Source organism: Caretta caretta, chromosome 10, assembly GCF_965140235.1.
Source record: "Caretta caretta isolate rCarCar2 chromosome 10, rCarCar1.hap1, whole genome shotgun sequence".
NCBI lineage: Eukaryota > Metazoa > Chordata > Testudines > Cheloniidae > Caretta > Caretta caretta.
In genome coordinates this window covers 59006432-59031293 of record NC_134215.1, presented here as the reverse complement: position 1 = coordinate 59031293, position 24862 = coordinate 59006432, and the positions used below count along the sequence as shown (strand labels likewise).

At 42.0% G+C, this 24862-nt stretch overlaps 1 protein-coding gene across 1 annotated transcript in view; it reads left to right on the top strand.

The window, feature by feature from the left end:
* The first annotated feature begins 16156 nt into the window (after window positions 1–16156).
* The window catches only part of MYZAP (myocardial zonula adherens protein), an 89812-nt gene continuing 81106 nt past the window's right edge, over window positions 16157–24862 (top strand). Inside the window, exons 1-2 of the mRNA XM_048867034.2 lie at window positions 16157–16346; window positions 24715–24804. Of these exons, the coding sequence (XP_048722991.2) occupies window positions 16263–16346; window positions 24715–24804 (174 nt within the window). The 5' untranslated portion in view covers window positions 16157–16262. The remainder of the gene's footprint in view (window positions 16347–24714; window positions 24805–24862) is intronic.

Below are 24862 nucleotides of genomic sequence, written 5' to 3'. Positions count from 1 at the left end.
ACTCAGGGCAGAGCTCAGTGATTAATGAGCCTAGAAGTAAAGAATGGAGAGAGAGACACAAAGCCAAAGCTCAGATTTGTTAACCCTCCAAACATGCTGCAAAGCCCATCTTTCCCCTCAGACTTTCACACTGAGTGTGGAGGTGTTTCTTAGAGCACTCTGTCACAGTTCAGGGCAAATGCACTTGTATTTCCCAGCCCTGGTCCCTCTAGGGCACAACTCTAGGTTTTTGGCTCCTTAGTCATCACCTTCCTTGCACAGAGACCTCTTGCCCTCCTGATTGCCAGCCAGTTAAATATGGAAAAATAAACTAAGAGCCAGCCCCAGATCTGTGACTGGTACAAAATCCCTGCATGATGGAAGAGAGTGTTTGTGCATAGCTCTTTATCTTAAGCCTCACCCTCCTGCCCAGTTACCTCCCCTCATACTGTGAAGTAAGTCTAAGAATTGTTACTCTGAACAGCATTTTCCTTGCAAAGTGGGGGATCGATTCCAAAATATATTTATTTTCTCTTTCTTGCCTCTTCAGCAAAGTGGTCTCCTGCACTTTTTGTTTATGGCACCTGTATTTTCCTAGCAGCTGAGGATGAATACACAAACTTCATGAAAGTTTTTAGTTTTGAAAAAAGGTCATTTTTCATTTAAAAAAAAATATGAATGAAAAATTTCACCCAGCTCTAGTAAACATGCAAACTGTGAAAGTGTTAATGTGAGATATTTCAAATTGAAGATGCACTTATCACAAAGCCTTAATGAACAAAGCCTTAAAATAAAAGATCCATAAACATCAAAGGAAAGAAGTAAATGTTAGTTTCAGATTAAGCTGGATATTTTAGGCTAATTCATTCCTCCATTAATGCCCTCTGTTTATTTTCTTTTTGTGTTAGTTATATTTCATTAGACTTTAGGTCTGGACCTTCGGCCTAAGCCTGGTCCTGTTGAAATCAATGTCAGTCTTGCAATTTATCCAGTAGGTGGTAGCAGAGAGCGTTGCTTCATAATTATTTGACCTTAATCCTGTCTGTTGGCTGCTAGAGTCTGGAAAATTGCATTGCAGGTAAAGTACCCCAAAACAAAGACATTCATCTCTCACACATTTATTCCCTTACTTTCCAGTATTACAGCTGGAAAGGAAGGGAATAAATGGACCACGCCTTCGTCTGTGTTGTTTATTAGATCATTCAGGGGAAGGACAGAACTGATAGGTGTTCTTACAGCACCTAGCACATTGGGTCCTCACCTCAACTGGGTCCTCTAGGTGCTACCACAGTGCTACAACTACTAAATTATTCATACTGAGCAGAGGGTCATATGCTGCCCTCTGCACCAGGCTGAACTCCACTCTCACTATGGAAATATGAGGGGAATATTATTTCCATCAGGTTGCTAATGGCACTTTAATTTTATATGGGGATAACCCCCCTCCGCCCCCGGTCCGACTTGACTCCCTGCATGGGTTAGAGTGCTCTCACAGCAGTCTTTGGGAACAGTGAATCATACATTGCCTTCCTGGGCCTGGCCTCAGACAGGCCATCAGAACTGTAACATGGGCATGGGAGCACTGCCCTGCTTCACAGGGATGTTGTGAGGATAAATCCATTAAAGTTGGGAAGTGCAGAGATACTGCAGTGATGGGGGCATCTACGTGTCATAGGCTACATCCACACAGCAGCTGGGAGGGTGCTTCCCAATGGGGGAGCCAAACATGCGCTTTCTCTGCTTGAGCTAAGCACAGCAAACGTAGCAGTGTAGCCTCAGCAACTTGGACAAGCTGTCTGAATACGTACCCCCGGGCAGGCAGCTAGCCCAAGCCATGGCCAATGCTGCCATGGCCACACTGTTGTCTGGAGTGTGTTCCTTCCAGTAGAGTTAGTGCAGGTCTGTCCACACACACTGGGAAGCACCCTCAAGCGACTGTGTAGACAGATCCATAAAAAGAAAGTAGCCTAAGGTCATTAGTGCCCAACTCCCATTGAACTTCATGAGGAGTTAGGTCCCTAACTCCCAAGGGCTCCTTTAAAAATCCCAGGCTCGGATGTCATTGTCAAATGTTCAGTTACTGTCTCAGCCAGACAGCCCCAAAGGTGAAAAGTCAGTGTATTAATTCAGTTCTTTCTCCTTACTCCCTGTAAACCAATCAAATTCCTAGATCATGGGAAATCTTATAAGCTCCCTGGCACTGCAACATGCAGATATGGTCCCCTTGCACAGCATTAAGCCAGCCTAAAGACTGCTGTAATTTATGCCAGTTTGCAGTGGGCACAGGGAGCCAAAACCCTGAGGATCCGTATAATATAAGGATGTCTTGACCACTCCCTCTTTTCCATGCTACATCAGCTCCATGTCACCATTACACTGAGGCATTTGGAAATTGGCTGGTTAAATCAGACCACATTACACTGACATGCATTAGCTGCGCCACAGAGGAGGATCCAACCCATCATGAGCCCAAAAGGGAGGAAAGTTTGAAAATGTGAACAAAAGGGATATTTTTGAAGCCTTCTCATCTCCTTTCTGAGTGTTACCAACTTCCTTAGGATGTGAGGTGGCAAATGAAATTCCAGGGGGTCAGATATTTTTTTGTGGAAGTTGTAACAAGGAAGACCTGTTAAAAATCAGCCTTTGATTGGGAAGATAGCTTCAGCCTTATCTATGGAGCAGCTATGCATGCTCTTTTATGTCAAAGAGCCTTTCTATAGGCTTCTCATACAGTAGAATTCTATAGCAGGGAAATAATCTTCAATTAAATTCTGCAGAGTGTTCCAGAGTTTCTCCTTCTCTGTTCAGTTCTACAGGAATATTCCATAAGGGTGAATTTCTGTCTATTCTTTTAATTCATCTGAATTCTGAAACTATACAGCAGCATACGAAAACCAAAACACTAACAAACTGCATGATGCCCCTCCACTAATCTGAAGACAGCTTATCATAATAACCAGGAAAGAAACATGTCCTACCTTCTTTACAAGAGCTCGTTGTCAAATTTGCAGTCAGAATTTTCTGCTGAACTTTGCACCCCAAATGATTTAACATAAACAAGTGATATACCACAAAACAGTTAATTGAAAGGGGGTTTTTAAATTGCTCATTGTCTCCCCAAATATTTACTCAAATAATAAACTAGAAATAAAACAAACACCAGGTGTTTCCTATCTCTCTAGTTTAGATTTTATCTCAAAATACCTACCACTAGAGGCTCAATCCAGCCCCCATGATGGTCAATGGGATTTTTACTATTGAAATCAAATGGAGCAGGATTGCCCTGTGTTACTGTATTAGTATTTTTCTAAATTATAGGGGAGTTGCCTGGATGGAACAGAGCGATAGTCCACTGATCAAGATCCTGTTTGCAACAGTGGCCAATTACCAATGATTCATCATAGGAAGACAAACCCTCCTCTCCATCTCCCACATCATGTCTCATGCCAATTGTGTAATACTGTACTACTGGAAATCTCTCTCTGACCCTAGCCCTGGTCATTTTCATCCTAACAAACAAATCCTTTTATCTGACCATAGCCTAATTTCATATGCTTGTGTGGCTTACCTCTCTTTGAAGTTCTTTGCCTCAGTAATAACCTAGGGTTCCACAGGTAATTATATATTGCATTCAAATAATTCCTTTTTTCAAATTTTAAATCTATGGAGCCAGATTCTGATCACAGCTACACTCAGATAAATCCTGAGTAACTCCCTTGACTTCTTGACCATTACCAGACTTATATCAATGCAAATGAGACCAGAAGCTGACCAACTGCCTTTTAATGTTATCTGATATCCCCTTGATCTTGTATTATGGTGAAGGGAAAATAGGAGTTCCAGACAGGTCTTTTCTAAGCCATTCATTATTTTAAACACCTCTCTCTGATCTGTTTTTACTGCTCTCTCTTATAACAACGTGGTTGTAAAATAAATGTACAACATCTCTATTCAAACTGAAACACAATATTAGGTTTTGGGTCTACTTTCTTGTCCACAAAATTGCCATGAATAGGAATTTGAGTTACAGCCACATGAGTCAGACAAAGCTAATGGGGAAGTTTTTCAGTTATTATTTATATATGGCAGCACCTGTGGCTTGGGGTAAATACAGCAGTCCCAAGTCTCTGACCCTTCTATGTGTCAATGTTTAATTTGTACCAAAGCCCACATCACAAATCATAAAAAGCAATTATACCATTGTACCCCTTCTACTAGGGGGAAAAGCCCGGTGGGCAATGGATCCCCATTCAGGCAAAACTCCTGCAAGATACAGTGCTTTAGAGAATCCGTCTCTAGCCAAAACCAGTCTTAGTTCTGTTTCTTCAAGAGCCCAAAATGAGGTCTTGGCCCAAACAAGGCACAGGTGATCTACCCTCCTATTACTCCACCCTAATTAGGTCCAACAAGATACCTTGCTAAACTTGATCCAACTGCTCTCTAAAAAGTTTCTCGGGCACATGGGTAGCTACTTTGAGTGCACATGGTTTTATATAGGTAAGAGCACCCTACAAAGCCCTGGTGTCCCTACCCAACAGAGCTTCGAATCTGAATAGCTCAAGAACATAAAATACCCAAACGTAGTGGAATGATGATAGCAAAAAGGTCTATAAGGGAAATTACAATGGTAAAGTGGGGGAGGGAATTCAATGCTTTTTTGTTGTTGTTGCTTAGATTGAGTTCCCAGTTAATGCTACAGAAAATGTTAACTTTAGCATAAATCTTGTAAAATGAGAAGATGGTTGTAATCATAAGAGGCTGTATGGATAACCACAAAGATGAGAATGGGATATTCATACAGCAGGAGCTGTTAGGTCAGAGACTTGAGTGGAGCAAAGGTGTGAGAAGGAGTAAGGAGTGGATTTCTCTCGACTGTTGAAGAAGAGGGTATGAAGTCTGAATTTTAGGAATTGTCATTGGATAGTGTCAGGGCTGGATTTAGGGGCAGGTGACCCAGGCGACTGCCTTGGGTGCTGGGCTTGAGGGGTTCTGGGCTCGGGGTGCTGTTCATGTTGTTCGTGACAAAAGGGAAAATAGAATGTTTGAAGCAACATGTTTCAGGTATTCTGTATGTGGCTTCATTTTTCATTAACCTCCTAGAATGTTCTGCATCTTCGTAGAATCTCACAAGGTATCCAAATGTTGAACAAATGGAGGGGGGAGGTGCAAAGACGCTTCTCGCCTGGGGTACCATTTGATCTAGGGTCAACTCTGGATAGCGTTATCTTTTAGATACCCTGGTCAACACTTGATACTGTTTTGAATGTTTGCTGTTGTTTCCGTGTTACACTTAGATTCAGTGCACTTTCTCATGGACTCACTTACCCTGTGTCTCCATTATAATAATGTTTTGGAATGTCAGATGGAGGAAGAAGCTTGGTGGTTGGGAGGGCTGGGAACAAATTGAGGACATGATCTAAAGCCTGTAGAAATCAATGGCAGTCTTTCCACTTATTTCAATAGGCTTTAGATCAGGCCTTCTTTGTTTGTTCCTGAGGCCTTGTTTACATGTGGAAATTGACCAGAATAATTACTCTTTCATTAATTAGTCCAGAATAAAATAGCTATTGTGCAATAGCTTATTCCACAACAGCTGTTTTGGTCAATTTCCCCATGTAGACAAACCCTGTGTCATTTTCAGAAAGTAATATTTTACCTATGCAAGCCTCAGGCTTATCTGGATCTTGTGGCATCTCCAAGCCTATGTATGTTAGAAATCCTATCCTACTGGTTTAATGGCTGATGTTGGCTGGACCCCAAAGTGTGGTATATGGCTTGAAGGTGAATGACTGGGTCTTGTACTATGTTACCTGGACTCAGAAGCAGGGTAGTTCTACCCTCAATTGACTTCCTGCTAATTGGTGATGTGCTGTAATGCTGAAAGAGGTAGGTGAAAGAGAAATAAACCTAACCCATGTGCTGAGCAGATGGACAAGCAAGGATGATGCATTGGAAATCCTGGGAGTGGCTGATCAAGTTTACTGGTAAAACACATGGCAAAGTTTCAAACTATTTGGGTGTGTGATCTCATTTCGTGGATCTCTCATTAAAGGTGCATTTCTCCATGTAACTTGTTTATTCACTCAAATTGCGCTATTGGTAAATTATTTGTTGATTATTTAGTCTCCCTTCTGACCGTGCTTCAGATTATATTGCAATCAAACACAAACTTTGAAAATATTTTTGAGGGAGACCAAAACCATGGCACCAACCTCACCTTAATTTTGTGGAAGTCCAGTTATGAATTTGGGGGCTAAGCCCCATCTATGTAATGAGATGAACTGAAATCCCCGATACAGATCCAAACTTCTCCAAAGCTTGGGCGCATTTGTATCTGTTATGTGAGACTCCTCATATCTCTGCTAAGTACAACTTTGAAACTGGGTTGTGTTATAGTGAATGGGGGAAATAAATGCCTCACTAGGCAAAACCCTTGCAATGGAAAGTATTTCTAGGTAATGCTTCTCCAGACAAAGCTACTTGTAGGTGTTTCTCCCTGAAATTCCAAAATAAGGCAGAACCCAAGCAATCCCCTGGTGAACTGCCCTCCTATTACTGCACACCAGTTAAGTCCAATGAGATATTTTCTTCTGTGATAATAAATTAAGCTATGACTAACCATGTTCCTCTTTCTATTATTGCAGTGATTTATTTATTGGGGAAGCCAGGGAAATCTTGGTCTTGTGGCCTGCTTAGGAATTTTCCTTGAATCTCTGATAAAGATGGGAATTCCTGCTAGGTTTTCTTCTAGAATCACTTGGCCAAGCTTATTCTGATGGGACTCTTGTGATATCAGGGGACTTACACCAAGGTGAATATGGCTCATTATACTGTAGTGAGTTTCTCTCGTAGGACTATTTAGTTCTTTTTGGTGTATAAAAAGAAGATAAAACAATGGGCCAGATTCTCTTGCTGTCTAAGGCCAATTTGCTTATATAGCACAAATGCCAGATGCATTCATTACTAGTGTAAGGGGGAATAGAGGGAGGGCTGGGGGGATAAGAACAGCTTTGATACCGCATCTAGGGAGTATACCACAACTTAACTGTAGTAGTAGTGATGGGTGTGTCTATTGTTTTCTGTTCCTCTACCTGTCTTAATTTGCTCACTTGCACAGCAGTCATGAGTCCTGCCCCTTGTTCAGTAAAGTTGCTATTTATGTGATTCATTTTTAAAATGACATGCATTCTTCTAAATAAGGCTGTTGATTAATCACAGTTAACTCATGCGATTAACTCAAAAAAATTAACTGTGATTAAAAAAATTAATTGCAATTAATCGCACTGTTAAATAATAATACCAATTGAAATTTATTAAATATTTTTGGATGTCTTTCTACATTTTCAAATATATTGATTTCTATTACAACACTGAATACAAAGCATACAGTGCTCACTTCATATTATTTTTATTACAAATATTTGCACTGTAAAATGATAAACAAAAGAAATAGTATTTTTCAATTCACCTCATACAAGTACTTTAGTGCAATCTCTTTATCATGAAAGTACAACTTACAAATGTAGATTTTTTTTGTTACATAACTGCACTAAAAAACAAAACAAAGTCAAACTTTAGAGCTTACAAGTCCACTCAGTTCTACTTCTTGTTCAGCCAATTGCTAAGAGAAGCAAGTTTGTTTACATTTGCAAGAGGTAATGCTGCCCACTTCTTCTTTACAATGTCACCTGAAAGTGAGAACAGGCATTTGCATGGCACTTTTGTAGCCGGAGTTGCAAGGTATTTATGTGCCAGATATGCTAAAAATTCATACATCCCTTCGTGCTTCAGCCACCATTCCAAAGGACATGCTTCCATGCTGATGATGCTCGTTTAAAAAAAGCATGCGTTAATGAAATTTGTGACTGAACTCCTTGGGGGAGAATTGTATGTCTCCAGTTCTGTTTTACCCGCATTCTGCCGTATATTTCATGTTATAGCAGTCTCACTTCCACAGCAAATTTGACAAAATACAAAGAAGGTACCCACGTGAGATTTCTAAAGACAGCTACAGCACTCGACCTAAGGTTTAAGAATCTGAAGTGCCTTCCAAAATCTGAGAGGGATGAGATGTGGAGAATGCTTTCAGAAGTCTTAAAAGAACAACACTCCGATGCGGAAACTACAGAACCCAAACCACCAAAAAAGAAAATCAACTTTCGGCTGGTGGCATCTGACTCAGATGATGAAAATGAACATGCTCGGTCCACTCTGCTTTGGATCGTTATTGAGCAGAACCCGTCATCAACATGGACGCATGTATTATGGAATGGTGGTTGAAGCATGAAGGGACATATGAATCTTTAGCGTATCTGGCACGTAAATATCTTGCGATGCCAGCTACAACAGTGCCATGCGAACACCTGTTCTCACTTTTAGGTGACATTGTAAACAAGACATGGGGAGCATTATTTCCTACAAATTGTAACCAAACTTGTTTGTCTGAGCAATTGGCTGAAGTAGAACTGAATGGACTTGTGGGTTCTAAAGTTTTACATTGTTTTGTTTTTTGAATGCAGTAATTTTTTGTACATAATTCTACATTTGTAAGTTCAACTTTCATTATAAAGAGATTGCACTTCAGTACTTGTATTAGGTGAATTCAAATATACAATTTCTTTTGTTTTTTACAGTGCAAATATTTGTAATCAAAAATAAAGTGAGCACTGTATTCTGCGTTGTAATTGAAATCAATATATTTGAAAATGTAGAAAACCTCCAAAAATATTTAAATAAATGGTATTCTATTATTAACAGTGCAATTAATCACAATTTTTTTTAATTGCTTGACAGCCCTACTTCTAAACTGTCCTTCCACCTCTTTTGTGTATGCTTATGGGAATAAATCTATTACTCATTTATTTTGTGCCAGTGTTTATACTTCAGTATCTTCTATCATTGCATTGTACTCTGCAACTTATCACTGTCAGCTGTGACCTTTTCACTTCTTACAGTTAAGCAGGTTGTCAGGCCTGGTTGTACTTAGAGATCTACATGGATAATCTAAATGCTACAGGAAGAGGAAGTAGAGATGGTTAGTTTGCAGGTGTTACTCTTCCAGTTGAGTCGGTACTGAAACAATGCCACAGTGTGGTGGAATGGGGCACCGTGCTGTGATGGGTTCCTCCCGGGGTGCCACCTGGAACTAAGGTACCACTGAGCGCCCTGGACCCACCAGCCTGGGCTCCCTCTCACACTGTACTGCTGCGACAAGCTGCAAAGCCCTCCAGCCTGCACTTTCACCAGCATTCATACAGGCAGGGACACACCCAGCTGCAGTTACACACAGGCTCTCTAACCACCAGCTTCCCAGCCTGGGACCCCAAAGCAGTACTGTCCTGCCCTGGTCAAATCTGGCCAGTATATTGGTTTAATACCCAGTCCGCTTCCCCCTCAATGCGAAGAGAACAGTGCACACTTGTGGAAACCAAGCAGAGATTTTCCCCAAGCACTCCAGTCAAAGCTCACTGGTTTAGATTATAACATAAAATAAGTTTATTAACTACAAAAGGATAAATTTTAAGTGATAGCAAACTGATCAAAGCAGATTACTGAGTAAATAAAACCGCAAACTGAGCTTAACATACTAGATAGGGTGAGAATTTGCTAATTCATATCCTACCTGAGTGATAAACAGGCTGGCAGATTCTTAAGGCACAAGCTGCCTTCGCTTTGCAGCTTGGGTTTCCCAGGTTTTCATACACAGCTAGAAATCCCTTTAGGGACCATCACTTCCCCCCCGTTCAGTCTTTGTTCCTCAAGTTTTTCCAGGTGTGGTGTTGTAGGAAGAGTGAGGTCCCAGCATGATGTCATTTCCCCCCTTTTATATCTTCTTCCCACTTGCTGAAAAGCTCTTTTCCCATTGTGTAGTGCTATCTTTGAGAGGTTTCTACTGTACATCGTTCCTGGGGTAATCCTTGTCCTTGTGTGCATTTCCTCAATAAGCCATTAATATCGCTTGGCCTTTTTACTGTTGTATGTGAAAGGCTGCTTGTGGGTGTTTTCAACCTCACAACATGTTTCAGTAACACATACATAGCCAAACTTCATAATGTCACATAGATGATAAATTGCTCGGGCATGTAGGAATGTTATCAGGAGGGCCAAATCGCACCTGGAGCTGCAGCTAGCCAGAGATGTCAAGAGTAACAAGAAGGGTTTCTTCAGGTATGTTGGCAACAAGAAGAAAGCCAAGGAATGTGTGGGCCCCTTACTGAATGAGGGAGGCAAACTAGTGACAGAGTGGAAAAAGCTAATGTACTCAATGCTTTTTTTGCCTCTGTTTTCACTAACAAGGTCAGCTCCCAGACTGCTACGCTGGGCATCACAAAATGGGGAAGAGATGGACAGCCCTCTGTGGAGATAGAGGTGGTTAGGGACTATTTAGAAAAGCTGGACGTGCACAAGTCCATGGGGCCGGACGAGTTGCATCCGAGAGTGCTGAAGGAACTGGCGGCTGTGATTGCAGAGCCATTGGCCATTATCTTTGAAAACTCGTGGCGAACCGGGGAAGTCCCGGATGACTGGAAAAAGGCTAATGTAGTGCCAATCTTTAAAAAAGGGAAGAAGGAGGATCCTGGGAACTACAGGCCAGTCAGCCTCACTTCAGTCCCTGGAAAAATCATGGAGCAGGTCCTCAAAGAATCAATCCTGAAGCACTTGCATGAGAGGAAAGTGATCAGGAACAGCCAGCATGGATTCACCAAGGGAAGGTCATGCCTGACTAATCTAATCGCCTTCTATGATGAGATTACTGGTTCTGTGGATGAAGGGAAAGCAGTGGATGTATTGTTTCTTGACTTTAGCAAAGCTTTTGACACGGTCTCCCACAGTATTCTTGTCAGCAAGTTAAGGAAGTATGGGCTGGATGAATGCACTACAAGGTGGGTAGAAACTGGCTAGATTGTCGGGCTCAACGGGTAGTTATCAATGGCTCCATGTCTAGTTGGCAGCCGGTATCAAGTGGAGTGCCCCAAGGGTCAGTCCTGGGGCCGGTTTTGTTCAATATCTTCATAAATGATCTGGAGGATGGTGTGGATTGCACTCTCAGCAAATTTGCGGATGATACTAAACTGGGAGGAGTGGTAGATACGCTGGAGGGGAGGGATAGGATACAGAAGGACCTAGACAAATTGGAGGATTGGGCCAAAAGAAATCTGATGAGGTTCAATAAGGATAAGTGCAGGGTCCTGCACTTAGGACGGAAGAACCCAATGCACAGCTACAGACTAGGGACCGAATGGCTAGGCAGCAGTTCTGCAGAAAAGGACCTAGGGGTGACAGTGGACGAGAAGCTGGATATGAGTCAGCAGTGTGCCCTTGTTGCCAAGAAGGCCAATGGCATTTTGGGATGTATAAGTAGGGGCATAGCGAGCAGATCGAGGGACGTGATCGTTCCCCTCTATTCGACATTGGTGAGGCCTCATCTGGAGTACTGTGTCCAGTTTTGGGCCCCACACTTCAAGAAGGATGTGGATAAATTGGAGAGAGTCCAGCGAAGGGCAACAAAAATGATTAGGGGACTGGAACACATGAGTTATGAGGAGAGGCTGAGGGAGCTGGGATTGTTTAGCCTGCAGAAGAGAAGAATGAGGGGGGATTTGATAGCTGCTTTCAACTACCTGAAAGGGGGTTCCAAAGAGGATGGCTCTAGACTGTTCTCAATGGTATCAGATGACAGAACGAGGAGTAATGGTCTCAAGTTGCAGTGGGGGAGGTTTAGATTGGATATTAGGAAAAACTTTTTCACTAAGAGGGTGGTGAAACACTGGAATGCGTTACCTAGGGAGGTGGTAGAATCTCCTTCCTTAGAGGTTTTTAAGGTCAGGCTTGACAAAGCCCTGGCTGGGATGATTTAACTGGGAGTTGGTCCTGCTTCGAGCAGGGGGTTGGACTAGATGACCTTCTGGGGTCCCTTCCAACCCTTATATTCTATGATTCTATGATTCTATGATCGCACATACAATACAACAAGATATTAATGACTTGCAGATCAAGACTTTTAGAATGATACCTCACAAGGCATACTTTGTACAAAACATATCCTAATTACGTGATAGTGGTGAATATTGGGGTGCCGGGGTGTCACACGTGCCACTGGAGATTTCATCTTCTGGATATAACATAAAACTTGAAGCCCTAAGAACTTATAGCATTATACTTTTTGACCACATTGCACCCATGAGGTGGCCACCTCTCAGTGATGGATGAAGTTGCGTGTGTGTGTATGTATGTATATACACACGCTTCTCTATCTATAAATTACACTTTTAAATTTTATTAAATCTACCTAACCAGTGCTCTGTGTGCATGTACAATTGATATATACAGAAAGAGAGAGAGAGAGCTAATATCCAATAGCAAAATCTTCCCCAAATTAGAATCTTTAGTGGCCTAAGAACTTTAAAGCTGCTTGATTATTTTTCACAGGATGTATGCTAAGCACTTTCTGATAATTGGGTCTCTTTAAGGTATCACATGTTGGGCAACCAAATACACTCGTTATGCTTTAAAACCTTGGCTGTAGTTCTTGTTAGACTGCGTGTTGCTCAAGAATGATCATTAAGGACCTGATCCTGAAATCATTATCTGCCTGATACGTTTATTGCTCTGAGTAGTCCTACAAACACACACTGCGAAAGTGCGTACAATTACATGTATGCACAAATGCAGTTGAATCCCATTTCTATTGGCATTGTTTTGTTTGGTTAGGTGAGTTGCAGGTGCTCAGACCCACTCCAGCTGAGGCTTTGAGTGACTAATCCTCTGTGGGACATTCTCTTTTGTGGTTCCTACCTCTTACACAAGAAATCACTCACTCAAGAAATCACTCAAGAAATATCATTGTGTTATTATTCTTCACCTATCTATCAGGAATGTTCTGAGCCTTTATTAATGCTTATAAAGCACTCCAAGAACCTCAGCAGAAAGGTGCTGTGTAAGTTTAAAGGTGCTGTGTAATTATTAGAAGTACAGTAGATAATGAGAAATCAATGCAATCCTGCTACACAATTCCATATTCTCATTAATATTTTCATATAAATATGAAATTTATCATATAAATAGCAATTAACCCCAGGGGTTCCTTTTTAGATTGAACCCTACAGTAACTGAAAATAACTTCAATAAGGTAGAGAAGGGGTAGTGAGAACCCAGCAAACTGAAATACATATACAGAAATGCTTTCCACTATTACATTTGAAGTCAGTGGGGCTTCTTACATGCTTAAATATCTTGTTGAATTGGGTTCCTAAATACCTTCCATGATTCTGTTCATGTGATAGTCTTTGCTGTAAATGGAATTCATGGGTAAGGGACAATGAAGGCTGCATATCCTTTAATCTCACTGGCAAGTGAATCCTCTTCAGAAGCTTAAGTATAACACTTCACTCTTTGGGCTTGTACATACTGGCACTTACTTCAGTATAACTTAAGTCACTCAGGGTGTGGAAAAGTGACGTAAGTAACACAGACCTAAGCGCTGGTGTGGACAGTGGGAGAAGCTCCCCATTGACATGGCTACCGCCACTGGGAGAGGTGGAGTAATTATGCTGATGGGAAAACTGTCTCTCATCGGCATAGAGCGTCTGCTCTAGTCGTGCTTCAGTGGAGCAGCTATATCGGTACAGCTGCAGCAAGTCTAGTGTAGACTAGCCCTTTGTGTAGCAATAAAAAATGGGATTTTGTTTGGCTTCATAACCCATGTGTGAGTCCATGCCTTGATGTGGAAACTTATGATTCTTCATGAATCCTACAGCATTATCATTCCATTTGACAAGGCATTGCCAAACAATCACTCCTCCTTCCACAGCTTACTTCCTTCACACCTTGCCAGCGATTGACCTTTCTTTCCTGAAATATGGGTGGTGCTGCTTTGCGGAAGAAGAATCCATCCCTTTAAAATGCCTACATGTAGACATGTACACTTCACAGCATCGTAAACTCTGTCTTTGTTAATTGAAGGCTGGATTGCCCTTTCCTGCAGAAACGCCCATGGGAGGCGAACTGGAAGGATTTCATTGCAGTTGTCCCCTCATTAGTCAGAGAAGGAAGTTTTACTTCCTTCCTGTGTGGGAAGAGCCATTGGTCAGGCCTTCAAACCTGCTTATCCACAGGAGCCCAAGGCCATTTGTATGGAGGTCCCCTCCCTGACAGCACAGGTCCCCTGATCACCTTGAAGAGAGCTTCCCATTCTGGAGGGAGTCTGCAGAAGTTATAGTACCTTTTTCAGGGAATTTGTGTGAGGATGGGGGGAGGATGGGATGGGTCCTCCCTAGCCCACTACTGCCAACCTGAGACCTTAACTACTCCTTATCAAAAGCCTGTGCAACTCCTTTCCGTCCACATGGATCCCAACTCTGCAGATGGCTCTCTATATTGTGCTAGGAAAGGGTGACGGTGGGCAGGGGGACACTCGAGGTAGAAGGGGTGAAAACTTGATAGTTCACTGCAAAGTTTTCCTTTTTCCATTTCAGATTAATTCCACTTCTTTAGCATTCCTGAAATCAGAAAACACCAAAGCTAATAATGATAGCCTTAATTATATTATTACGTACATCTCAAATATGGTATATTTTTCTACAACTTTTGCCCCTCAGGTGTGACGTCCTATTACCATGATTACACTGCATAAGGCAGACACACAGAGCCTAAGAAAGTAACTGTGTGTGTATACATACACAAAGTTACATGGTGAATGAGACAGGGGTTTTGCAGTTCCCTTGTCTCATTTGCTGTGCACCATACTACTGACAGTTAACTTCTGTGTTTGTCCAGGCTATATAATTGCTTCAGTTCTATTCTCAGAAGCAAAGAGAGGGAGAATAAGAAAGAAGGAAGTAAAATGAAACGGGAAAAACAAGTATCGAAGACTTTAAGCTAAATAAGCTTTAAAGACCAAACTAACCCAGAACCTGTAATTAACAACAACCCACTATAGGTATATAAACCTTATTATTGTCTCTTTCTCTCCCCTCCCCTCCTTTGTTAGAATCTAAACTCTTTGGGGAATGGGCCATATCTTATTGTCTGTAAAATGCTATATCATTTTATGGGACTGCATAAATAATTAATGAAACACAAAAACTGGATGAGGTAATATTTTTTAATGGGTCAACTTCTATTGGTGAAAGAAACAAGAGAAGAGTTCTGTGGAGCTCCAAAGCATCTCTTTTACCAACAGATGTTGGTTCAATTAAAAAAAAATTACCATGCCTACCTTCCCTCCCCCACTTTGCCCCCTGGATCCTGGGACCAACACACCTACAACACTACAAGTAAATAACTATGTCTTATACTGTTTACTAAGTGTAAAAGACAGAATACTAAGTGTAAAAGATGGAATGCTTGGCTATCTGTCACAAATAAATACAATACATGCAAGTATAGGCACACTATATATATTCAAACAGGCACACAATGCATATGTATTTATACACTGTGCATTTACAATATCCGCATTCATACACACAAGCACTCACTCTGCATACGTACACTATGCTTCCATACGATATGCATACAAATACTTATGCACTATGAACAATCACTGTACACAAATAGGATATAAATCCATGCTAGGTCCATGAGTGGAGCTTCTAGATTCTGCTGAAATACAAGTAATAACTAACAGACAAAGCACCCACCACAAATACCCAGTGCGCACACCTGCCGTGCGTGCACACACTGACCAATACCCAGTGCGCACCCATGCTGTGAACACACCAACAAATACCCAGTGTGCACACCTGCCGAGCATGCACACAACCACACTACCCAGTGTGCACACCTGCTGTGTATGCACACATCCACAAATGCCCTACATGCACCCCCCCGCACACAAATACCCGACGCACACATCTGCTGTGTGCACCCCCCCCACAAATACCCGACGCACACATCCGCTGTGTGCACCCCCCCCCCCACAAATGCCAGCTGCACACGCCTGCTGTAGAGCTGTACATACACCCACAACTACCCAGTGCACACACCTCCTGTACACTCACCCACCCATGCCTAGTGCACACACCTGCTGTACACACCCATGCCCCGCGCACCCCCCCGCGAACAGGCCGGGCACACAGGGGCCGCCCCGCTGCGTTGCTGACGAGGCGCCCGGCGAGCGTTAAAACGCGGGTTGCCTGACGAGTCCGGGGAGCACCGTGCTCGCCCGGCGGGCGCGGCGGCCCCTCCCCGGGGCGTTGGCTGGAGCCGCACCTGCTGGCCCCGGCCGGAGCGGGGCGGCTGGGCCCGGCGCCAGTCACTGAGGGGGAAGGCGGCGAAGGAGGATGCTGCGCTACAGCTCCGCGCTCACCATCACCACCACCGTCCCCAGGCCGCCCGCCGGCGGCAGCGACCCCGGCGAGAAGCGGGTGAGTCACCCGGGAGCGGCCTCTCAGCCTGCCCAGCTCGGCCGCGGGGGGCGCTGGGTCCCGCCGGGCTGCTTCCCGCGCGGTGCTGCTGCCCCCGAGCCAGGGGTGAAGCCAGGCCTGGGGCCGCTCCTCGCGCGGGACCCCAGAGAGTCCTGCGGGCTAACTCTGAGCGGGCACCGTGTGGGCCAGGCTCCGCCTGGGGCTTGCGTGCGGGGGCTGCTCCCCGCTGGTCTGAGCTGGGCTTTCGGGCAGGGGTGGGCGCTAGTGCCCGAAACTCGCCTTGGCTTAGGGAACGTTCTGCTGTTTCACCCTCCTCCCGCCACAAGCGGCTGCCCAAATCCGCACTCGCCAATGGTAACCGTGAGCCCTAGTGTGCGGGGTCCGGTTATCAACACCAGGCTCGGCCAGCGCTGGCTCGGAGGAGCGGAGAGACTGCGGGCATTCTGCTCTGTGGAGAGCGCAGCAGAATCCATGAGTCTTTTCTTCTCCCCCATTCGCTAAAGGAGCTTTTACAATGTAGGGCAAATGTCTAGTTCCCCATTTCTACTCCGCGTAGCCAGCAGGGTTAGACAAAGGCTACAGAACAGAGCAGAAAGAAAAGGAGGACTTGTGGCACCTTAGAGACTAACAAATTTATTTGAGCATAAGCTTTCCTGAGCTACAGCTCACTTCATCGGATGACAGAAAGAAGTCTGACTTGGTTTAATGTACATACTTTAATAAGGATTGTTTTTAAAGGGCAGAACATATATTTGTCCAGCAGTGTTTGCCCTCTAGCTATACATGTGTACAGGAAGATGTAGTTTACTAATGATTTTTCTTTTGAATAGAAGAAAAATGTGCCAAAATATATTTTATTGCATGGCAAAGACTAGAGCTGTAAAAGAAAGCGTATTGGTCTCAAGAGAAATACTGTGCCCCAGATCCTCAAAGGTATTTAGGGGTATAACTCCCTTTGCGGATCTGGACCTGTGCTTTTCGTTTTTTATGTTATGTTTTTTCAGAATTAATGTTTCTACTCTAGAGAGAGAACACACTTGACATCAAGATGCACAATTTCAAAGAAGAACAGTTCAAAGAAAATATTGCAGGATACTGCAAAATAGTGTTTTGGTTGTTGTGTGTTTTTTTTTAAAAATCTTCACTAATTAGTTTAGAGCAAAAACTTTCCCTCTATGTATTTTGGCAGACTTCTTTTTTCCCCCCCCAATCTGCGCTTCATCTTTGTTTCTGTTCCAATCGAATTATCTACTGAAAACAGGATCAAATTTTGTGGGCTCTACAATGAGGTTTTCTTTTACTAGTCATAATATTGTGGCTCCAGTTTTTCCAGGTGTGCAGTTGTTTACAAACATCCAGCTGGATTTAAAGAATCAAGGACTTTCACATGCAGATGACAACAGATTAAGGATGCTTAAATTAATGCCTTAGATGCTGTAGCTAGTGGGTGTTGCTTTAAACCCATGAGCCTTTTATATAGAACAATATTTAAATATTTTGGAATCTTTCATAATCAAGATAAGATCGGTAATGATGATGTAAGCATCTGCTTGGCAAGTCTTCTAAATGTTGTTAAAATTCTGGCAGATATAGTGACAAGAATGTTCCTACACCCACCCTACTTTAAATAGCTTTTTCAGTACTATAACAACATATGCTGTTATCATGAGAGGACACACATTCTTTACCTGCTGTAGTGGCAATAAATCAACAAGGATCAGGTGATAAGCTTGTCATTACAAACCAGTGTTGTTGTGTGACTAATCTTTTTAGAGAGACAAGGTGAGTGAGGTAATGGCTATGTCTACGCTACAGACCTTACAGCAGCACAGCTGTACAGCTGCAGCTGTGCTGCTGTAAAGTCTCTTGTGTAGCCACTCTATGCTGATGGGAGAAATCTCTCCTGCTGGCATAATTAAACCACCCCAACAAGTGGCGGTAGCTATATTGGCAGTATCATAGAATATCAGGGTTAGAAGGGACCTCAGGAGGTCATCTAGTCCAACCCCCTGCTCAAAGCAGGACCAATCCCCAATTTTTGCCCCAGATCCCAAATGGCCCCCTCAAGGATTGAACTCACAACCCTGGGTTTAGCAGGCCAATGCTCAAACCACTGAGCTATCCCTCCCCCTCTAGACACTCTCCCATTGACATAGCGCTGTTCTCCCCGATGCTTTTGACAGTGAAAATTATGCGGGTCGGGGGGGGTGTTTTTTCACACCCGTGATCAACAGAAGTTGTGCAGACAAAGCTGGTATCTTTTTAATGGACCTACTTCTGTTGATGAGAGAGACAAGCTTTCAAGCTAACACAGAGCTGTTCTTTTGGAATACATAATAGTTATCTCTGTTCATCTAACAGCAACACCCACCTGTTCATCAGAGAACACAAAACCAGTGAGGAATGTTATCATGACACCTGTTGCATACAGTAACCAGTGAGACTGGTGAAGTTGCTGTAGCAAAGTCATCTGCCTTTGTATGCTAGGAGCCAGTTAACTCTCTGACTTCACTCTTCATCACAAATATAAGGAGTACACAAACTTAGACTCATGGTGGGTGAGAAGCGAAGTTATTAAACCGGAAAATTAGAAAGCTTTGGAAACTGCTATTATTTATTATTATAGTAATAATAAGGAAATAAGATATTTTAGTGGAGAATTACATAGTATAATGTGGCCTTACTTCCTAATTCTTAAGAATAAAGTGATTCCCATCCTCATTATTCATAATAAGTTTCATGTTTGATATTTTTCTTCTAAACAGGTTAATATTGAGAGTATATTTTAGAATACAAGTTTCTTTCTTTTTTTTTTTTTTTACTTAATCTACTCTAGCCTACATTCCAGGACAAAGTAAAAATATGTAGTTCTGGTAATTTGTAAGAATGTAGTCCCTTTTTCTAGTGGCAACAACGGAATTAATTTGCAAGTAAAACTCTCTTTTGTAGTGAAATGTTAGCTCCCAAACATGGCTATTCAAAAAAGGAATGAAAACACTTGGAATAACAAATGAAGTAAAATTACACCCAACACAAGATGTCATAGTTCCATCTACCTGCAATCACAGGAAAAGTGTCCATTAATCATGTTGTTTTAGAGATGAATCTAAAGGTGGCTATAATTACATTTTTTCCACAGATTGTCAATTGTACCTTATCACCAGATTAATCTTTCTGCACTGACTGAAACTAAAGACTTGTTTCTTGTCTTGTCTTCAGAAGTTTAGAATAACTTCGGACCCTATGCAGAGTGAGTGGTTCTTAAGCTTCACCCATTGAGCAAAGATCAAAAAAAGTCTATGGAGGCAAGCAGCAGGGAATTACTCGACAAAATTCCAGTCCCCAAACCACTTGAGTGCCAGAAGCAATTGTATCTTTATTGGCATAACCAATAACATCTCCGGCTTTTTGATCCCACACCCTCTAAAGTCAGTGGGAATTTTGACATTTTCAGTAGTTGGGTCAATATTGAGCGTCTTACTCCAGTGGGAGCAATATGGAGATCTTAGGAAGGACAGATTATCAATAGACAAATATTACTTTGCTAGAAAAATATCATTTTGGTCATTCTAAGCCTATTGCTGGCATTCTGGCTCCACATATTTCACTAGTATTTTGCTTAGAAAAAAAAAGTCTGCAGAACATTTGTCAAAATAATCATTCAGGGTTTGAGTCTGTTACTCTTACTTGTGTAAAGCAGACCCCTGCTTATTCAAGGAGCATGCTGCTCAGTGTGAATAAGGATTGTGGAAGTGGGGCCCTATTTTTTTTTAATATAGTCTAAAATTTTAAACTTACCGTCAGTATTTTCTTTTTAAGTGCTATATTGCAACAAACTATCTTTGGTGATATCCTGCATGATATAATAAGTCTCCAATTATTAACTTCCATTCCATTTGGCAAACTAATGTTAAGAGCTGTAGTGAACCTGTCTTTGCTTCCCTGTGTGTGCATCAGTCTCACAGATGACATCCAGCGTAGCTCTGGGAATATTGCTCATAGGTTGGTGGTTATCGCAGAGTAAACAGTGGGCACATAGTATTGGCCAAATTGGGATTACTTTCTTTGTTGAGTAGTTTGCTAAAACTGTGGTCACTGCAAATTATAAAGTTTACAAGTGATGGATTTTTTTAGATTGTTTCTGATTCTTTATAAAACCAAAGTTATACCCCTACATCTACCAGGAGTTCAGTAATAGCATGATACGGTCAATTTCATTCTAACCTGTTGTGAGGGATAGCTCAGTGATTTGAACATTAGCCTGCTAAACCCAGGGTTGTGAGTTCAATCCTTGAGGGGGCCTTTTAGGGATCTGGGGCAAAAATTGGGGATTGGTCCTGTTTTGAGCAGGGGGTTGGACTAGATGACCTCCTGAGGTCCCTTCCAACCTTGATATTCTATGATGACATGGAGGTAGATGGGCGAATGCTTCCAGTCCATAACTTGGCTGCCTACTCAGAGTACCGGTGCGTCTATGCTACAAGCTCTACAGCAACACAGTACTTGTTATAGCAACTGAAAGGGTCTTTCCACATAACCCCAGTGTTTCAGTCCATTTCTTCTTCACTTTCAGCTCAGTCATATTTCTCCGCCCTTCACCCAGCACTTAGTTCAGTCTCTCCCTAGTCTGTATCTGAGGTACCCCGTCTTTTTCTGAGGAATTTCTGCAACCATCCCCACAGCTAGAGAGTGCTGGGGTTGATTCCCTCTGGAGCTCATTACAATTGTTCCTTGATTTGACCAATAAATTTGTGAACAAACAATGCAAAACGCTACTTCCCCAAGAGGCAACATCAGCTGAGGATCTGGCCACATGTGTATGTAACTTGTGTGGGGGGAAAAAAAATCTTTCAATTACATTTTCTATTAAAATTGAATGGGAGAGTTGGTTCAATGCTTTGTGGCATCAGAGATTCTGGAATCCCAAGTGAGGTTGTGTAAGTATATGCCCAATCTGTTTTATGGCGTCATGCAGCTACTTCTTTCATGTGCCCCTTGAGACAAACCGTCAGGCTGGTGTTCGTCCAAAAGGCTAGTGACTGGTTCTGTTTGAAAATGTGTGATTGTTTTCTGTGGCATTTGCAGAGATGTTGGGATTGGTGCATGGGTTCTGATTTAATTGGGGATGTATGGTGATTGTGAAAGTATGGGTACAGTCCTGTTTGGTAAAATTCCATTTCTGCGGGGTGATGATGTGCAGTTTCTTCATCTATGTCTCCAAAAGGGTCTGTAGAATTTGATGGGGGATCCCAGTCTTGTCAACTGATGAACTCTACAACAGTCTGGCCTTTAGTATTCTGTGAGCATTGCAAGCTGAAATGTGAAACAGTAAAGTTTTTGTTTCACTTTGCTGCTTGAAGTACTCAGAGCAGAAATACTGATGAAAATATGATCTTCTGGAGTGTGTGTGCATATGCGTACTGCTATGCGCCTGAGGGGATGGGGAAATAAAGGGCAGAGAAAAGAAGGGCTCCTAGGCGTTATGGTAATATAAATACAGTAATGTTTTGGGGGGATAATAGAGAATGAAGTATGAAAAGGGTGCTACCTTGAATTTTTTTTAAACTTAAAGAAAAAGAAAGAGGAGAAAGGAAAAATATAAATATCCGTGGTCTCAGCCAACCAAAGAACCAATGAAAGAACCAGTCAAAGAGCTGGGGATGCTGTGCAATTGCTAACCCTAATTTATTACTCTTCCCAGTTATTCAGTTTCCTGCACTCTGATTGTGGGTCTGCATAATTATTGTTTGGGTGCAGTAACCAAATAGCATGTGAATCTCATTCCCTGTACTCTGGCAGACAGTCACTATTCACCAGTCAGCGTATGGGGACTTGTATAATTTCAGTATGATTACTGACAAATAATTTTACTGTGAATATTTAAATCAACTGCTGACTGGCTCCTTTGTTGAATGCCATGCACTTTGCTTGCTTCAAAGATGGTGTAGGCTTCTGTTTATCGTTCTCTTGTCTGTGAACAAGAAAAATACCTAAAATCAAAGAAATAGAGGTTGTCAAATCACTGAAAGGGAGACTGTATTCAATTCTGTCTGGTCTGAAATCACTGGGAGCAAGATTTGGCCTTCTTTCTTTCATCACCTTCCCTTGCAACCCCCTAAATTCCCTTGTGTTCCCTTGCCATCCTAGGGGTCAGGAAGGTGCTTGTCTCCACAAGAACACTCATAAATGTTTGTCTTTGTTTGCTTATATTGGAAGACTGCCCACCTCTCCCTTCTGGTTCATGCCTGTAAATGAATATGTATTAGGGAGAAGAGCCTTGCTAAGTTGATGGGAGGAAAGAACAGTGGAAAGTAAAAATTAAGGGGATGGGTGGGGGAAAGGGGGTGATAAGAGGTGTATATGGGCTTCCTGATAGTCATATTTTGTGCCAATAAACTCCAAAGTCAAGGAGTTTAGTAGTGTAGGGTACGGTTATTAACTTATAAACAGGAAGTGCCTTAAAGTTCTCTGTTATAATGGCTGAAAGGAAGAATCTGGAATTCTCTTTAATGACAGTTACAGATACCACCTAATCAGTGTCAAAAGCCAGTGTACGTGGACACAGTCAAGGTTGTATTCATCGTTTAAAAATAAATCACATTGTTTATTCCTCTGGAAACTGGAAATTAAAATGTTTCGTTACCAAATTTAACTTCCTTCATCACATGCACTTTGGCTTGTTGTTGTAGGTTTGATAATGAATGCTGATTAATGGCACTGAGCTCTTTTTGTGTTTAAAATTGTTTTGCAAATGGATCTAAAGATCTAAATCAGTGATAGTCAGACTGAGTCTCGCTTGTGAGCCACAAGTGGCTCTTTAATGTGTCTCCTGCAGCTCTTTGCAGCACATGATATTAAAACACTGTGATTTAATTATTAACCAATCTGGATGTTTTTACTATGTTGTTAAACAACTGTAGTTGATAAAATAATACGTGGTGAGTTATTTTGCTGAGTAAAAACTAAATATTTCCCGTCATACTGTTGAAATATGAATATATAGCACTATAGTAAATGAAACAAAGAATTCATGTGATGGTGTCTTTTGGGTAATGTTGATCACTAATTTGGCTCCTGAACCACTGAGGTCTGAGTATCACTGATATAAATGGATCTAAAGGGCCTTGAAAGTGAAGACCAGTAGCTTATGTTCAAAGTGACAGAGCAAGGGGAGTTAATAGAGGGATGAACTGGTCAAAGCAACAGGCTGAGAAAATGATCTGTGCAGTAGCAATTTCAGTGACTGAGTGAAACAGGATTGCATTTTTCAATGCTGGAGAAAAGGATGTAGTAATTGAGGCATGAGGGCCTGGATGAACATTTTAGCTGTGTGAATGGATAGGAAAGGCCATAGCTTAGACCTGTTACGCACAAAGAATTGTGAAGAATTAGACATGGAGGTCAGAATCCAAGATGATACCCACATTATGGGCCTGCGTGACAGGTAGGACGGTAATGGTGTCCATAGTGGCTGAGAAAGCGGGAGGGAGGGATTTTTGTGGGGAGGGGAATTTGAGAGCTAGACATCCACAAGGAGATGTCAGAGAGAGTCTGGGATTTTTGTTTGGACAGAATGCGTTTTGTATTTCAATAGTTGGTATCTATTGCTTAGAAATCATTATTGCTTTTTATTGTAGCACCTAAAGGCTCCAGCCAAGACTGGGACCCTGTCATGCTAGGCACTGAACAAACTTGTAATAAAAGACAGTCCCTGCCTCAAAGAGCTTACAATCTAAACAGACAACAAAGGGAAACAATGTGATGGGAAAATAGTATTATTAACCCCATTTCACCAACGAGGAAGTGGCTTTTCCAAGATCACATAGGAAGAGGGACCTTGATTACACTTTTTTATGAAAGAGTTTATGAACTTTTGGCCATGTGCATAATTTACCGATGTGATTAATCTCATTGAATTCAGTGGAACTAAACTCATGAGTGTTTCCAGGATCAAGCTATTGGTATGTCCTCGACATAAAAACAGGGTCTGTTCTAGAAAGCATTTTGTGTTTTCAGATACTGAATCTCCCATTTTAAAGATCAAAGATGTGCCAAATTTCAATCCAAGGCAGAGAAACTGAAGAAAACTATTTTCAGTGTTAGTGTATTTCAATCCCCAATGTCATTTGGGTGAACATAGCAAAACCCCATTTCAGTCAACAGCATGTTATTATTTCAGGTATGTAATGTTCTCCTTGAATTAGTTCTTGCCAGCTAAAGAACCCAGCCATTAGAAAGTAACTTTTTCCATTGTTTGTGGCATGGATGAAAACTCAAAAACTAGTGCATCTTATTTTGTAGAGGGGTCTGTTAAAATGACCTTTCTTAGCATTCTTAAAACTGAAAGAAAACCTTTGTTTCTTTCTAGATGAATGTCTGTAGATTACGCCTAACAGTGCCACCTGATGAAGGCTCATTTTCTGAACAAGGAGCAAATAAACCGGAAAGAACAAAAAAAGTAAGTGCATTGGGTGTAGGCTGGCATTTACCAGCACGCAATCAGTAACAATCAGAAT